We start from the raw sequence: 18398 nt of genomic DNA, 5'->3' as shown, positions 1-18398 counted from the left end.
TTCTCATGCATTTTTAGAAAACCAGTTGATTTCTCATGAGCCCCATTGTGGGTACTCTGTGTGTATGGGTTCGTTTCACAGCTGTGTTTGATATCTGAATGAAACAGCTGAGACCTTCTTATACAGGAGAGATGCAAATGTAAGCATAATGATCTAGACAACTAAGATGATGCCTTTCCAGAATCTCACAGTTTTAGAAATTATTCTTTTTATGCCTCAGCATATTTTAAGCTGTACAGCTGAGATATAGCTTTGGATTTTATTTTTCATCTGCTGAATTGTAAATCACTTCTTGATGAACCTTCAACACTTTTTCCTGGTCTTTACAACTTTGCTGTAGTATCTGACAGGGATACCAGATGGCCCCATGAGATAAACATCAAACAAGTAAAGTGTCCCCGCATCCAGCCCCCTGATGGTCTCTGTGGTGACGGCTCGCTGGAGGTTTGTGTCGTGGAAATACCTGCACAGCACCTTCTCAGACCTGGGCCGAGATTCGGGTCCAGCGCACCGGTCTGCGCTCTGCAGTTCCATCCACACTTGGTCATCCTGGATTCTTTTCTTGTACACGCAGTATTTGCTCTCTTGTTGTGTTCCTAGCCAGGCAATGGTGACAGAGTTGCAGGTCCTTAGTTTGCTGAAGGACTTGATTTTTAAGCTGTCTGGGAGAAGTGGAAATAAGGGCTTGTGGAAATGGGAGGACACCTGAACTTTCACAGAGGAGTTAGACTGCTCTGTGGACCTCAGCTGAACCAAATATGTGTCCAGCAGATTTCCTTTCAAAGAGAAATACCTCAGGCCTGAGATGTTTTCTGATGCCACTGTTTTGCCGTTCTTTGTGATGTGAACCTGTACTTGGCCACGACACGGCTGAAAGGTGAACTGGATCCTCTTGTGTCTTGCCTGGTACTGTAGGCTGTTCAGTTTCTGCTTTTTCCCATCCAGGACCACCTGAATCACCTTCCCATCTTTCAACTCGGTCATCTTTGGCTCAGGTTCTTCCAAGGTTCTAGCAAATGTCCCAGTGTAAGCAGCGCTGGCGTTCGTGAGGAGATTGACAACAAAAACATCAAAGTAGTACTGAGTGCTGGCACTGAGGCTGGGCACTGTGTACGTGTTCTTGGTGCCCACGCATATCTGCCTGACTTCCCCACTGCTTGCTCTGTTGATGATGCTCAATTCGCTGTTGGACAATATCATCACCTGCTGGGGTTCCAGAAGGTATGGAGAGAGAGAGAACGCTAACATGGGCGGCACCTTCATGCCAGAGGATCTGATTGCGGTCTCGGCAGCACACAGGCTCTTGTAGTTGTGTTTTTCATTAACTAGAAGACAGTATTGGATGTTTTCTCTGTGTTGCAGGACAGAGGGACTGTGTTTCCAAGCTAAAGTTACTGTTGTGGGGCCAATGCCAATAATATCTATGCGTGGATCCAGTGGAAGTTCTGGGTAGAGGTGGCCAGATGTTGTGTCAGTTGTTAGGTACACGGTTATATGTGTATCTCGCTCGGTAGATAAGAACTCTAGCATGTAAAGAGCAGAATAGTAAGACATACCCACATAGGTCTCCACAGAATTTCCTTTATAGTTGAAAATTGTGGACACTGTGCTTGGAGTCTTTTGAGATTTTGAGATCTCTTGGGTGTCATGATCACCTGCAAGTAAGGCGTAGACTTATAACTTTTGTTTTAACAGGCCTTGAATACAGCACATCACTTAGGTTTTATTGTTCATATGTCAGGGAATATATACTTTTACTTCATGAAAATAAGTTATTGCTAAAAATTCTTTTTGGTACTGGTAATTTATTTCAAGAAAAGTGGAGCAGTTTACCTCAGGAAGAAGGTGGGTTTACACATGGAGATCCAGGGAGTACTAGCAGTGTATTTTCCAATGTGATAACATTGCTACTATCATTTTAGCTTTGTCGTAAGAGAAGGCAAGATTGCAAAGGGGAGACTGGGCCAGCACTGATGTTTACTAAAGCTCATCTGTATTTGTGGAACCCCCAAAACCCTACGTTGTTTCTAAATATTACCCCAAGGTTCACTGGAGAGGGAAATATGAAATGTTTAAACTTGTGGAGAACTTCCTTTAACACAGTGCCCTTGTGAATAACCTGAGTTCTCTCCATCCCTGCTCAAGCAGATTGAAGGTCTTACCATGTGCTGCTTTTCCAAGGAAGCTGGCGGACACCTTGTGCCTGAGTATGCTCCATTCGATGGGAACATCGCAGGGGGTCACTGTGATTGTGAAGGGAGCGGGGGCTCTGCCTTCCTCCAGAATGAAATAGTATCTATAAGTGTGCAGGGAAGAGAGAGCAAAAGGATATTCAGGTCTGCTGGGGACTCCGAGCTGCTGGCCATGCTGGTGTGGTTCTCACCACGGTAGGTAGAGGTGACAGTTCCCTGTCCAGGTGCATAAACACAGCAGGACAGTGAAAGCTGGAAATTGTCAGCTCTAGGAAGAATAGCTGCTGGGCTTATTTCTAGTCCACAAATGTCCAGTGGAAGTTTTATCTATTTACCATTGTTTTAACACACTTTAGGTGAACATCAGGGATTTAATATCTCACCACTTACCCAGTTACTTTGAATGATGAGTGTGGTAAACTGGCTGCCTTCTGGATAGCCACTCACTGTCTAACACTGGGGAATTTGGTACATTTTTACCAGAATTTCCTGACTGGGGTTCAGTGAATGCTGTTAAAGCATTCATGCTGTTATCAGCATGCCGTTATCTGCTGTCATATACCTGCATATGTAGCTGTTCATGTGTGTGAACAGCTAAAGTGGATAGAAGGCATAGCTTTCCCCAGCCCTGACAAGCCTTGGGTGTCAGTTCGGGCCAGGCAGGTTCCACCACGTTGGCTTTTGTGATGGGGGCTGCTGGGCAGCAGCAGAGGGACATCAGTCTGTTCAGTTGCTGTCTGATTCCTGTCGGTTTACAGGAGAGCCCAGCCTCCTGCCTCACTCCTTTGCTCTTTCTCCTTCTGCCTTTTTCTGCTGTTTCAGTATATAAGCACGATGAAACCACAGAAATGTTTGGCCTAGGTCAGTTGGCTCTGCTGTTAAACGGAGGGAATTTTAAGGTTTTGTTCCTTGGTGAGACAAGCGTGTTCATGATGGCTAGACTATGTCATCCCTGGGGTTGGGATGGGGCTGCTGGGTCAGGAGCCTTCACCTTCCCCGAGCAGTTCCACATGTACAAGTGCTCAGCCTTGCAGCTGAAGCCAGAATTGTCATCTCCTGTTTTCCTGGTTGGGTAACTCTGAGGTTCTTTGGATTCTTATTTGTCTGAACTGAAGGGTTTTTTTTGCTCCTCAATTGAACTCCTACTATTATGCTACAAGAACACAACCAAACTAAAATTATATGCATCTTAGATTTCCCAAACCCATTCCCCTTTAAATAGGAAAGCTCCCAGTTTTGATCTTTTGAGCATTGCTCTATTATATAACATGTGCTGTGTTCCAGTTTGTTTCTGGGCAACACACACTAGGTCTGGACCATCTGGCTCTCCCTCTGCTCCGTGGCCGTTCTGTTGTGCTGGGGTGCACATCTAAAGCTGTGCGTGTTGGTTACTGTCCAAAGAGGATTCTGACTAAACCCCTCAAAGTGCATCTCTTCCCAAACAGGCAGCTTGGTCAGGCTTTGGTGCCTAATATGGAGCTCAGCTATAAAGTCTAGGCCACCTCTATCTCTGCCTTTGACAGAAAACTTTGCAGAAACTTTGGGGAAGTAGTGGGACAGATTCTGTAGAATTTCCCTGCAGAAAACATGGAAGATAAAGCTTAGGAAGCTTTAGCACTATTGAATGAAAACAAGTTCAGGATGCTGTACACTGTAAGCTTTTTGGATAAGAAAAGATAGGACATCTGTGCATGTATTCAACTGATCTGGGCAGCTAGTTTGCTAGGGAAAATCCTTATTTTGCAGTTAATGCAGCTAGGCCTGCCTGGCTCTGTGTTCAGTGCAAACATTGGTGGTTGGAGCCACCAGCTCCCCTGTTGCTCTGGAATGGGCACTCAGGAAGCTGCCTGAAATGCAGCGGTGAATCCAAGAATTCAGATGTGTCCCAGGACAAAATAATGACAGGGCTCCAAACACAGGGGAAAGTGGAGCTGGGAATAGGACACTGTTTGTCTTGGCAAATCCAGTGGTTGTGGCTACAGCTGCGTGGGCACAGAGCCGTTCTTGGCTTTTACTGGTAGCTTGGGTTACCAGTGTCAGAGGGATAGAGCTGAGAGTGGAAGGGGCTGTTTGCTCTTACCTTTTAGGTATATCCTTCAGCAGGTGAACTGTCGTTTCCTTTCCATCAGCAAGGATCAGGGAATGGTAGAAGTTGAAGAGATCACTCTTGAAAGTGCTGGTGGGTGCTCTTATGGAATGACACAGGCAGACAGCCATGAGAAGACGGAGGGGCAGGTAAAAGCAGGCCCAGGACATCTTCAGCACTGCAAAGTGAGGTGGTAAGAGTGAGCAAAAACTGCCAGCTCTAAGGAGAAAATAAGAAATAACACTTTGTGTCTTTTGCGGTATTTATCATAATTGCAGTGCTCAAACAGTGCCAGTCTCCGTCTTGCCAAATTGCTTTAAATTTATGGAGCAATGTTTTTGTCTGAGCAAATGTGTCTGCAAAGATGTAATGTCAGAAGCTCTTGTGTAGTCTGTTTTTATAAAATATATATAATGAACGTAGCAGAGTACAATAGGACGAGACAATTCCCCCCAAAACTTAACTACTGCTGCCGAAATGAGTGGGGAGTTATACAAAAAACATTTTTCCTTGTTCCTAGTGTTGATTTCCTGATTTTCAAGCCTGGCTTATTCCAGGTTTCAAACTCACATGGAGTCACTATATTCCTAACACTATATTTGCCATTCTATAAGGCATCATTAATTTTTATTTGTATGCAGATTGTAAATTCATTGTGACTACAGGTACGTGTAAAAAGGAGCACCCAAATAGATTCCTGGGACAGGTAAATACCATCAGATGAAAAGTGCAAGCTCCTGGGTAAGAATCCCTAAACCTGTACTTCCTGTAGCAGATTTTAAGCTCTTTGTGTAGTTGTTTGGAAGAAGGTTATTCCACTGTATAAATCTGGATAAATCATTATGGAATCTTGTATTACCTACTGCTTTTATACCTGTAGCACTTCCAACCCCTCTCAGCCCTTGCCCCTCATTGGAAGTTAGAGCTCTACAGTAGATGTTCTTGCCAGAGATTACCAAGATCAGGTATCTCCCCACAGCCTGTTGCCCATGGGCTTTATTATCAGTTTGAATCTATGAAAGAAATGTATGCAGCTCAGGCATTTCAAAAAATCATCTGTGAAAATGCTGTTACTAAACTGTGCTGGGTTTATTATACAGGGCTGCAAAGAAGGATCTAGTTGGGATAAGAAATGTTGACAGTACCTACTATGTGAAATTATTCACCCTTGATCCTTGCAGCGTTTTCTGTCTGCCATGTCCTGCTTTAAAAGGTGAGGAAAGTGCAGAAATGGAAGGGGCATGAAAGGGGGGAAAAGGGAGCAAACCTTTCCAACAGTTACCATCTGTATCTCAAGAATTTAGAAACCAGAGGGAGCTCTGTAAGCAGTAACCCCTTGTGGGGAGAAAAACAGTTCATGGCATCCTACAAACAATCAGGTGCTGGTTAATCTGCTCTGGGCCGGTGTTGGGAGAGCAGCAAGAGCCACCCGTGCCCTGTCCGCTGCTCCTGTGCTGGCGACGGCAGCGCGGGCAGGCAGGGCCGGAGAGCGCAGCAGCTGCCCTCGCCTGGCATCGGTCTAAGTGACTGTGCAACGGACCAGTTCTCTGAATCTGCTTGAAATCTATGCATTTAAACACAATATTGCATATCTTTGTAGATTCCAGTGTACAAAACTTGTTTTCATCAGTAATTCCCCAAATAAGGCATATTGCTTAGTAGCAAAGAGTTTTATGAAACTTAGCACCACCAGATTGTCTGAACATTGAATTTAACATCCTAATAAAGTCATGATACTCCCTCTTTTTCAATGGTTTTGTAATATTTTTAGCACCTGTCTGAATACTAGGATAAACAACCATGCTAGCAAGTCAAAAGAACAGTTCAGAAGATGATTATCATATCAATTCAATTATTAATATTCTTATAACACAGTTTTCCTTATGACTGAGAGTCTTCTCTGGCACTTTGTCATTCGTTAGTCTAACCAGAGCTTACAGATTTGACATATAATTCCAAAGTATTTTGCTTTACCTGTGCCAGTGGAATCGGAGTCGCTCTGCACTTCGGAGAGATATTTTCTTCTTAAATAAGCTCTTTCTGCAGCTTAAATGGCAGGATCCTGCAAACCCCCCTGATTCCGCAGCAGCTCAGCTCCTTGTCTAGGAACACAAACAAACCAAGCGGCCAACCAACCTATAATCAGCTTATCCCAAAGAGAACATCATCCTCAAGGCTGATTTCTGTTACGCAGTGTGCTCTCAGATGCTCGGAAACAGGCTGTGTAAAAATGCTCTGCTTACCTATTCTCTTCCTGGCCAGATGAGCCCCAGACCACTCTTTGCTGAAAAAGCGCAAAATAAAACAAGATAGTCTTTTCAGATCTCTGTAGACAGATGAAAACCAAACCTGCGCAAGCAGTTTAGCAGGACAGAACTGTTTTTTCCATATGGGTCCTGAGCAGGCATAGTGACTAACAGGGTTGCAGTCTTTCAGGAAAAGAAAAAAAGGAGTTTTGGTGTTTTGTTGGATTGCTTCTGGTAGGGCTTATTTTAAACTTGCATCATTCTGAAATCTTCAAAGTTCTAATTCTTGCTGAGTTCCAGAATTTCTTCTGCAGGGCCGCGTTCCTGTGTTCTCCCTCCAGACAGCAAGACCTGATTCCCTGCACAGAGTGTCAGCCAGACTGCTAGAGCAGCCTGATCCCAGCGGTGGCTGCCCAGAGAGCAGGTCTTTGACAGAAATGCACGGGAAGGAGGAGGGGGTGAGACAGAGCAAACACGGTTAACCCTTGTTAGTCCCTACACTAGGCAGCCAAAGGCACAGCAATTTCCTCCAGAAAATTAGTTTTGCATTAGCAGCTTGTTGACCCTTCGCTGGAATGTGCAATCTCTTTGCCTTGGAGAGATTTCATCTTGTTTCAGGTGTGCAGTGTTTCACCATGTTTCCCTATGACCCAACAGGTGCTGACTGGCTTCTTAAAGGGAAGGAAAAGAAGTTATAAGGGAAGGAATATCCTCAATTTTTAAAGCAGATATTAGCAAGCCTTTGGAGATTGACAAGAATTTACTGAATTTCTCGCCTCGTTGAGGCTGTGTAAAAAAAGAAGCTAGGAAAACATATGGGCTGTATTGCAGCTGGAGAAGCAGGCAGGACAAGGATGTCCACTTGGTGAGTGGGGAACCGCTCACCAAGAACAAACACCTACAACAAACCACGGGAGCTGCAAAGCAGCTGCTGCCAAGCCGTGGCCCCACAGAAACCTGTGCAGCAAGAGCTGCAGCCTAGCCAGGGTGCTGCTCTTGCTCGTGTTCCTTGGGCCCTGGGCCTGAACCATCAGCAAAGGAGCCGCAGGGTCTCCTCTGTGCTGATATCTGCTCTGCTGCTTCAATTCTGTTCAGAAAGGCACCCCCAGAAAGCTGCATGAGCTCCTAGGCAGGCTGTCTGCTCTGAGCAAAGAGGAGATGGGAAGGAGACTAGACCTTTTATTTTTAAATAAGGCCTCTTGATTAGTGTTTGGAGAGAGTGACTCTTTCTGCAACCCCTTACTGTCATTCTGGATTTAAAGATGCTATCATTTAAGCTTCCTCAAGATTGGGAATTTGCTAAGGAGGGAGAGAGACAAGGTGGGAATAGAAAGAGGTTTAAACAGATTCTGCTTATCAGAGTGTTACAAAAATGTGAATTGGCTCATCAGGTGAGGTATATCAGAAATGCACTGACAGGATATGAGAAAGGACACGAGTTAAGGAATTTGTGCTGTTAAATAGCAAGGTTGTAGGGCAGGGCTCGGGAGCAAACATGTCACTAATTTCTGGTAAAATTGCTAGCGAATATAAAAGTGGTAGTCATGTTTGTCATAGAAGTAATGAAGTTGCAATCTCATCCCATTCCTTGGCATTGCCAGCGAGACAAGCCACTCCCATGGCAGAATTCAGTTTCCTGGGAAGCCAGTGGGAGCCTTCCCAAGGAGAGGAACCTTCTGTCTCCTGCTGAGTAATATGAACGGGATGTCAGATTAATGAGATGGACTGTATGGCTTAGGTATGGAAGCAGTCCAGTTGACCTAACTGGGGTTTCTCGCATACCTCCTGTATGTATTTGCTTACCTGCTCTGCTGGAGCAGGATCTATGTGGGCAGATTTAGAGCTTCACTGAGCAGCATGAAAGGAAAAAGATATTCTCAACTGAGAAAGCTAAGAGCTAAATTCGTGACTCAAGCTTGGCTGAACTCTGTGGAGTTACAGCAGGGATAAATCAGACCAACAGTTTGCATTAAAATTGATACAACAGCTTTCCCAACTAGAAGAGTGTAGTCTACAACCAGCAAGCTCTGGTACCTCTCCAAGCCCATCGAGTGACTTAAAGAAGCTGTCCAAGAGATTCTGCTTTTGTCCCAAGCCCTGGGATACCAACACCTTTCGGAAATAGCGGAGCTGGCCGCCTTTCACAGGGGCTTAGCTTATACTCTCCTATGTGCTAGCTCTTCTAAAAGATAAGTCATGCTAAAGACAAGCTCTGTTGAAATTTCAGCAGGAAGTCAGCCAGTCACGGTTCCAGCTCGATGCTCTCCAGGGAGCTTTGGAGCTGCGTTTCCTGGACCTGCGTCCCTGTTTCCATATTCCAATGAAATTCTCGGTGCCCTGGCGCTTCCAGCCGCGGTGCCTGCTCGTGCCCTGTGGGCAGCCTCGCGGCAGGGCCGCTGGCCACGTGGCCTCCTGCCCACCAGCACACACGCAGAGATGGCACCTCGGCCGGGGCCCACAAGGCCACCTACCTCTGCGATGGTCGGGCACCGTGATGAGGGAAGGGCACCGGTGGGAAAGGTAAGCGAGCTCTACCCCCTGTTTCAGCCATGCGTTGAGAGCCTCAGGAGAGCAGGACTGTGCTGCCTTCCCAGCTGGGTGAGGGCCTGGCTGTAACCCAGGCAATAGCCCAAACACAGACGGCTTTGCTGTGCCCCCAGCCCTGCCCAAGCAGATCTGTTCCATGAAACTCTGTAAGCACATTAAAAATGCATGAGGAAATAGAAATCTAGCCCTTCGGTTATGGCAGTGATGCACTCTCCCTCGCGCACACACACACACAGGTCCTGCAAGCAACTGAGCTAAAATTGTTGCTCTGCGGCTCCCAGCTACTGCCAGCTTACAAGTTATCTTCTTAGCTAATTAGCAGTTACAAAGCGTGTTCCTCGAAGCCTGAGCAGGAGTAACTGTGGATGCCTGGCATTGCTGGATGTGTTCTGTATCACATCTGCAGGGGGAATCACAGAATCAATCCCATCGCACATCTTTCATGCAAGTTAGAATCTAGTCCTCTTGGCAACAGAATCCAACTTCTAACTTGTTTTAGTGGTATGAAAAGGGTGTGTCAGATCGGGAAAAAATCCCTTCCTGAGCATAGTAAGCCTCAGAATTAATATTTGATAGCTACCAAAACCTAATATGTCTTTGAGAAGCCAACATACTTCTGGTTAGTGTTACTGCTTGCAAATAGATTCTTAGACACACAGCTAGATCCAGAAAGAATCACCCTTTGTTTCAAAGGTGTGACAGAGAAGCCCAAGCAGAAGTCCATAGCCTAAAACCTGCCAAGGCTGCAGCAGAGGGACAGCTGTGCCTTGCGCTTTGGGTCAGGTTCTAGCCAGGTACAAGCACTCCAAGGACTGTCTGGTGAGAAGAGCTCTAGGCTATTCCCACCCAGGGGTGTTAAGAAGCGGTAGAGGCAGAGTCACAAATAAGTCAAAAACAGACTTTGAATGTTCCTGCAGTGAGAGTCCAGGTAAAGTGCATAGGAATTGGTTATTTTGGAAGCCACTGCCTTATTCTGGCATTGCATGTTCACTTTGTAGAAGAAAAGCAAGTGGCTTTTTGCATTTTGCCTCCTTAGTCCCCATTTTGGCATATCTACATTGAGAATTTCTCTACAGTTTTACATTATGCAGACTGCTATGTCTGCTAACTACAGATGAACAGGCAGTATTTTTATGTGGTGGCCCCTTTCCTGAGGAAGAAGTGGTGATGCTTGAGGTTTTGGTTTTTTTTTCTTGGATCCTATTGAAACTAAAGACAGTCCTGAAGGGTCTTTTAGTAAGTAAGTAACTGTCTAAATGTTCTGGACAGGATTACCCCTCTCCTTTTTATTAACTCCGTATTTTTGCAGTTAGTCAGAGAAGTCCAATGAGAAATAACAGATAGGATGTAGAGGAGGATTTTCTGCAAAGCTCTGATCTTGCAGGTTATGGGAGATTGCTTCTGAGAATTACTGCATCCAATTTAGTGGGAAAATTCCTTATTTTTATGACAGACTCTGTTCCTCCACAAGAGTAGATTCAGTGCAGCAGAAAAACATCCAAGTCCCTAGCCAGGATTTGATACTGTACTAACAGCTTCTTCATGAATTAAAGAGGAAAACACATTGAAGGTCTGAAGCTGTTATTTTCATTTTCTTTTCATTTTGCTCTACCCCTAGGCTGTCAGGATTTTAGGTTAAGTCCTGTTAAAAGAAAAATGACTTATAAAACGCCTACAAAGCTACCTCTAAACCATCAAAGCAACATACCTGTGATTTTGAGCAGGTATGACTCCACAATGAGAGGTTTTTGGCCTAGCTAAAAGTTGAGTACTCAGTTGAAAAAGTCAGAAAAGAAAATGGCATTGCCTACAATCAGAGCACCATTTTAATAGGGTAATCCTATATTTTGTTTTTAGCTACAGTGCTGCTTGTTTTACATAGCAAAGGATTAAACATAAATAGCACTAATCCACCATAGTGAGCAGGGAATATCCGAGTGTTTTCTGTGGCAAAGGCTCTCAAGTGCCGGGTTAACTCCTTTGAATGATAGGTTGGAGAGGGGCAGGGAATGCCAAGCAGCCAGGTTCTTGCTCCTGAGTCAAGCACAGGCCTGCTAAGTTTCACTCCTCAGTAGAGGTTCTCAGTAGAGAACCTCTCATGAGAACTTCTCCGATCCTGCCCTACACTGTGAGATTTCTTAAAAACACCTTCAACCTGACCAAGAAGCCTTTCATGTTGTAGGTCCTGGTTTCATGTGGAACATCTTGGTACTTGGCGAGAGCACCTTCCTTCACCTGCCCGTGGGGATCTGCCAGTATGCGAGGGTTCTTTCCCCTGTGAGCACGGAACGGGCATTGGGAAGAGGGCGATTGTTGCTCGCCGTTTATCCCCGCCGACCGCCGGAGCTTTGAGGTGCAGCCCAAGAGCATCGGCGCCCGTGTCCTCGGCAGCGGCGGGGAAGGAGTTAACCCCTGTCCTCCTTTCTGCCTTTGCTGGCGTGGAGTCTTTGGCATCCCATCTGTTCCAGGCGTTGTCCGTAATTCTTCCCAGCGTTCTCTGGGGAAGACACTACAATACCCAGGAATTTTAACAATCCTAAACAGATTGGGGACCACATATGGAGCAAAATGATTAGATTATAAGAAATCCAATCACATTTGCTGCCCAAGCCTTATATTTTTAAGCATTTGGGATCAGGCTTTCTGCTCAATTATGAATATTTTACGTGCAGCAGAGATAGAGTTGTTATGTTCATCTCTCAGTCTTGTCCCCCCCAGGAATAGTATCCGTTTTAATGTTTCATTGGAGGAATTTCATGAATAAGTTAACATTCCATCTAATAAAATCTGATGGTTCTGTTACAAATTAGCATAGTGAACTTACAGTTTTTGTCAGTTGTAGATAGACTATGGAAGAGAGAAAACAAAACATACTCATGAATGTGTATATGGAAGGGGGGAAGTAGTCTCCATGCTTTGTTTAGTCTGATTTTATTATTCTGTTCAATTAAGAAAAAAAGCTGGATGTTTCATGAAACAGCTTAACAATAAGGGTTTATTTTCTGTGAAACAGCTTTAGTAACATTTCTTTATTGAGCAAATCCCTCCAAATGTTAAGCATAAAACGAACAAGAAATAAAGGAGCTTACCCTACAGCCATCTCCGCCTACCATGCCTGATACCACCTCCCCTGTGACACACGATGTCCCCTCGCGCCTTAGCTTGCCCAGCAGTAATGAGGTCCTCTCTCCTGTCCCAGCAATGCTGGCTGAGCACAGTTTGCTTTGCCAGGACCTTTGCTGTCCTAGGACAGCCTAATAACCATAGACTCCTTTATCTTGTCTCATGCTTTGGTCTGCAGCAGAAGTCGTAGCAGCACTTGGAAGATCTTCACTGCAGCAGAGCAGAACACCTAGCAGAACAGTGATCAACAGTAGCTAACTAGTAAACATTAGGAAGCTAATGCCTCAGGGGCTTCGAGAAAGTCGCACTGTTGATTTTTCTTTAAACGCGACTGTCTAAATTTATAAGCTATTTTATAGAGCCAGGAGTTTTTTACCCAGGCAGGATAAATGAGTGGCTGGAGAGGAGCTCAGAATAGGGACCCCTTTACAAATAATTTATAAATTAAGTGTAAATTATAAATTATCAACCTGAAAGATGACACTTTATGGTGCTTGGTAGCACTCCATTTTCACATGACAATGGAGTGAATCCTGGCTTCTCTGCTGTTTCTGGCGTAGCAGTAACGTCTTTGCTTCTGGGCAGTTTCCAACAGCAGTGACAGTGGACACTGCTCAGCCCTTCTGTGGAAGAGAAGGCTCCCTTGCAAGATTCTTCTCAGCTCATTTGTGTTTCACTCTTTCCTGTGCAGATGTTTGGCTCCCATGTCCTGTAGATTATGGGCTCTCTGTGGTTTGTGCACAGTGGTGACTGTGTCCCAACTCTGGAACCACCTCATCTTCATACTCCAGAAAGTAAGAGTCAGGCTCACTCAGCCCACTGCTGCTCTGCCAAAGAACCCTGGGAGATTTCTATGGTACGAGGGGGGAACTGTGGAAAAAGAAGGCAGCTCTGGTGGGACAAGGGTTCTGGAGAATTACTTGAGATATCCAGAGAGGGAGAAGAGATATTGCCCTTTCTGTCCCTCTGTTGTACTTGAATGAGGCCTGGTCTCCATGAGCAAATCCGTGACTCATGGGAGGGCCTCTGGAGAGCCTGCAGTTACAGGACAGGGTCTGCACCAGAGACAAATGCAGGCAAAGAAAGCCAAACCACAAACGCACGTGTGACTAATTGGGTATTCTCCCTTTGCTGGCACAACTGCTTACAGGTCATGCTTAGTTTGCCTTAAAATACCGTTTCAGACATTAGATTAGCTCTGGTGTTGTCCAACATTTCAGATTTATTCCTGACACTGGCCTCGTTTATCGTGTACTTGGCCAGGGGCCACTTCTTAGTGAGTCTTGTCCTTAGATTTCTGTGTGAAAGGGACTTTTGACACCTCTTTAGCACTTTGTATCAGTGTGCGGCTTTCCAGGGAGCTGCTACCCCTGAGCCAGACCTGTAACTGATGGCCTGGCCTGCTCATCCCTCAAAATTTACAGTAACCGGTTGCTCCCACAGATCACTCCAATACTGAAACACAAGGGAAGCGGGGTAGCCAAGCCTGCTGTCGGGAAGGCCACTCACTGCAGGGACTTCAGGCCACCATTTGTGCTCTTTTGTGCTGCCCCCTGCTCCAATGTTGAAGACTCTCTGGCCCTGCCAGCGCACTTCAGGCTGAAGTCCCCTCAAAGGTCTGAAGAGAAGGTTGTCACAAAGAGCGATCATTAGATCTTTCTGAGCTCTCCTCCTTGGTCTGTGAACTTTAGTTGACTTCATTTCATGCCTTACCATTCCTTCCCTGCATGGAATTGTTCATGGCTTGGTTCAGGCTTGATTTGATTCGCTGTCTGTCTAATACGAGGATGGATATTTAGAATAAGTTGCCTGCTATTGTGGCATTGCCAGAGCCTCAGAGCCTGTACATGTGTCTGAATTGGGTGTCAGTTCACATTTTTGAGACTTTCCTTGAGTGACAGTGAGAAACTGCGTGTTCTGGAGTTCAGTAAATACCAAGAAGGCTACACAGCCTGTCCTGTGCAACTGCAAGTAAAGGCACTAGTTTTGCTAGTTCCTGTCCTGAGCTCTTCCTGCGCTGAGCCATTCATGTCTGGGTGGCGTTTTCCTTTCAGGCTGCTGCAAACTCTTTTTTCTGGCCGTTGTATTTACACAACATTCAGTAAGTGGAGGGGAGCTGAAGGCTGTGCCTGACCTTTAGCACTAGGAAAAAAACAAATTTCACAGGTGTGAGGACGTAAGGTTGGGTTTGGCCCGAGGCTGGGCCACTCCTGTTGTAGAAGGGCCCTCCTGGGAAGCAGGGCCGTGTGCACCACGTCCTGTCCTCCGTTGCAGTGTGGCGGCTGCGGCTGCCCTGAGGGCCCGAGGCCGCGGCCGCCTTGCTCTCCGGCGCCTCGCAGCAGGGCCGCCTCACACTCACCCTCACGGCCACAAGGCAAGCTCACCGTGGGAGAAGGGCCCCGTTTCAGGGCATGGCAGCCACAGAGTGAACGGCAGCAGCCGCCAAACTCGTGGAAATGGAAATGAGCAGAACAAAGAGGTGCTTCATGCTCCCATCAGCCGCGTTGGAGGAGTCATAAGGCAGGGTCAAAAGATGCCTCTTCCTGAGACCGACTGGCTATTCCTGTTCAAATTCAATTAGGCCCAGAGCACAGGGATGCTCTTCCAGATGGCTGGGCAGCACTGGAGCATTATCTGCTCCTCTGCGGTCAGAGGAGGGAATGTCCTCTGAGGAGTACAGGGAAGGAGGTGCTGAATAGAGAGGCCGGCGGGAGGAGGGAGCCAGAGCGGCTGCTCCATTTGAGCGCCAGCCGGCGCTTCCAGGGCCTGGGCTCGAACGCACGGGGAAGCTCCTGTTCTTTTTCCATTTGTACAATGCAGGTTTGTCAGATTTCTTTATGGCTGGAGCCACCTACGCAAACTTACTATGTGCCTTTATTAGCTGCCTCAGCCTGGCTCTACACAGGGCAAATAATGAAAATCTCTTTCCCTTCACCTGGCTCCTGGGATGAGTTGCCTAACAGACGGTGACTCCGTTTTATATTTCTGATTTACACCAATAAATCTCCTTTTCACAGAGGAAAGGGGAAAGAATCATGGAAGGATAACTTTAAATGAGGGACAAGCAATTGCTGCGAAAGCAAATGCTGGTAAATGTCTGCTCTGAGGGAATACTTTTCAGAACAAACCTGCTCCCAGCATGATCGTCAGGAGAATGACAATCAATCCCTAAAGGAATTAGTCTCTTCGTAATCGCTCCTGATGAGCGTCTTGATCGCAGTAGCTGAATGATTGCACTGCTGTCAGCAGGCGATCGCAGTTAATTGATTGAAAATGCTTCTTGCATTGCAGCGTGCACCTGACGTATCTGCGGGAGTGCAGTAAAATCTGACAGAGCATCCTGGCTGAGACAAAGATGCTAAAAGCAAATTTGGGGAGAAGGGTGGGGAAGAAAAGTAAATTTTCCTCTGCTCAGAAAATACAAAACAGATTTCGAGAAAAATGTATTCAAATGAATAATCTCTCCCTGCCATCACATTTTGACTCCAGGACCCCAAGGAAATGAAATGCACCTTCACATTCCAATATGCCAATCTGCTCTAGCCAAAGAAGAAAGCCAAACTGGAGAGTGCACATTGCACTCCTATAACAGTGTAAAATCTAACTGCTGGCTAAGGAAAGTCAGCAGCCTAAATGGGTGAGACAAACGAGACGTTGTTTAGGCCAAGTTGGCTCTATTCTTGGGTTTCATAAGCCCACACATGAGCTCTCTAAACTTCAGAGCAGATGATCCATTTAGCTCCAGTGTGTCGTTGTGAACAAGCCAGCTAAATCTTTTCAAAGACTTTTTTTTTAAATACAAATTTCACACCTTTATACATTAAAATCTTTTTTCCTTCCTTCATAACAAGAGCAAAAATGTTTGAGGGCCCCAATCCACAAGCACATACTCATGAATACTCATGAACCCTTGCACTTAAAAAGCTTCTTATGCTAGAGAAGTTACACATAGGGGTAGGCTGTTATGAAGTTGAACCCTTGGCTCAAAGAACTTATTCTGACTTAGAAAGGTGCTAAGAATGTGTTTGTAATTGCACAGATTGAAAAATCTAATAAAAATGAGTAATACCACGAACAACACAGTTTAACAAGAGGCAAGCCCCTTGTGTTAGAGGAAGGAACCCAGAACAATTTCATGCAGCAATGGAGTTGACAAATTTGGCAGTCTAGCCTTGTATTTTCCACTTATTAAAATGAAATATGTGTGACTACCTCTCCAAGCTGCTTTGAGAGCAACTACCTATTCACTTTGGACGTAAGAGACTTCTCCAAAATCTTTCACTTCTCAAAAAGCTCTTTTCAGTGTTGGCAGCTCCCACAGCAGGATCTGAGACGGCGGCTACCTTAGGTATTTATAAAGCCTGAGGGACAGACATCCACTGCAGCGCAGTGGCAAGGCGCCAGGGCCGGACACTGGGGATCGCACGCAGGCCGCTCACACCATCATGTTGCTCCTTGCAGGCCCGTACCCGAGAGGAGGGCTGAGCATTTTCACAAGGGCTGACCCGGGCCCTGGGGGAGCCGCTTCGTTCTTCTTGGCCAGAAGTGCCTACAAGTTGTGCAAACAGAGCACAGGTGCAGATTATATTAGTGCTCAGGGAGGGATATGATACTTGTTCCCTGCTGTAAACCTTTCCACAAAGAGGTTCTTGATGGCAGAGAGCAGCCCCAGAGTGTTACCTCCTTCACCACCTGGCCGCCTAATGCCTGTGCCCTGCTGTAGTTTGGTGGGGCTTGAACTCTGCCCATGTGCACTCTCCTTCCAGCTTAACAGTGGAAGTGGAGAAATCCTGGAAGGTGGTAGGAGCGAGTGGCAGAAACTACTCTTTCTTTCGAGGGTCGGCTGAATGATGAATGAGGCTGACAGGATGTGCTCAGAGCTGTCCTTGAAGGCAGCAGATAAAACCTCCTCCTCATCCTCCTTGAGGGACTGACTGTAAAGTCATCAACGTGGAGCAAGCTGTAGATCCAGGGGTCTTTTCATACCAGGTTCTTCTGGTTGATGTAGACCAAATACTAGTGCAGGAACTGCCCTTGCTGTAGTTCATGCTATTTAATTATGCAGATGCAAAGGGTTCAAACTCATTGTGCTTATAAAGTCTTCCTGTAAGGCCTAAATCTAATTTCAAAGTTCCAATTGAATCTGTTCTGCGTTTTGCTGGCAATGGTATTTTATTTGCTTAAAAAAAAAAAAAAAAGGAGAGCAAGTCTGTTTTCCCCAGGCTTTTCTTTCTTCTGGATATGAAACCTGGGGTGGTTTAATGTTAGCCGGTCAAAACAGAAGAGAAGTCATATCTGACACTGTGTTTTTTATGTTTTCCTTGAGCCCTGTTTCTTACTCTTCCAGTTTCCTATTCTCTCTCTCTGTTCCCTCCCTAGTTACTTTCATGTTGCTGATAATCTGATCCAGACCCCTCACTGGGAGACTTGCCATTGAGTTGAGCATGAGTTGGGTGGTCCCAGTACCTCACATAAGGCCTCGGTCAGTCCTGGCCGTGATTCCCTACAACATAGGTTGTGAAGATGACATTTTCCTGTGAAGAAAATTTAGTCCACTAGTGGAATTTCCAGCTTTCTCTGCATTTCTGATTTTCTCTCTGCTGTTAACTCAGCCTATGACTCTGGGCAGGTGGGTGTCTCTGGTCTGCCCTATCTATGTAATGGGAAATATGATACTTTTGCCTTTTTGTTACACCCAATGTCAGGAAGATTAAAGAAAGTTTGAGAAGTGTTTGTAAATCCTGGCAAAAATACAAACTGTTATAGGTGATCGAAATGAAAAACAACTAAATAGCCATCTGGAAATGATAGTAATGGCAACAGAACTCTATTTCAAAGCAACATAAAAGCATAGCTTATAATATTTGTAGCATGTCTGACCCAGCTTTTATATTTTCCATATATGAAAATACCAGTTTCTAAAACACATGTAAAGAAGGTGTGATTTAGACTGCAGTTTCCCAAGCTGTGCTGTCCCAGGAAGCTTTGCCATGGAAGAAAGCTGGACAACAACTCCTGTGTGGTGAGATCACCTCTATTTCTATCTGCAGGCAATGGACTACCTGCACCTGGGAGAGAAGGTATATCAGCTTCTTAATTGTGTTGCAATGTATATAGTTACCTGCAGCACACATCACGGGACTTTAAGGCACATAGACAATTAATGAAGAATTCACTTCACTGTGTGAAGACTCACGTAAAGTC

The 18398-nt window shown here is 45.6% G+C and overlaps 1 protein-coding gene across 1 annotated transcript; it reads right to left on the bottom strand.

Moving 5' to 3' along the window:
• Nucleotides 1–303: 303 nt before the first annotated feature.
• Nucleotides 304–4448, bottom strand: LOC112950515 (protein NDNF-like). The gene is made up of 3 exons (XM_026043069.1): nt 4273–4448; nt 2163–2296; nt 304–1655 (listed from the first exon to the last, which is right to left on the bottom strand). Exons 1-3 carry the CDS (start codon nt 4446–4448, stop codon nt 304–306), a joined length of 1662 nt encoding a protein of 553 aa, XP_025898854.1.
• Between the last annotated feature and the right edge of the window lie 13950 nt (nt 4449–18398).

Source organism: Nothoprocta perdicaria, unplaced genomic scaffold (assembly GCF_003342845.1).
Source record: "Nothoprocta perdicaria isolate Ctin4 unplaced genomic scaffold, notPer1 scaffold_32, whole genome shotgun sequence".
In the NCBI taxonomy this organism is placed as follows: Eukaryota; Metazoa; Chordata; class Aves; order Tinamiformes; family Tinamidae; genus Nothoprocta; species Nothoprocta perdicaria.
Note: the sequence above shows the minus strand (reverse complement) of the source record. Positions and strands in the feature narration are given on the sequence as shown.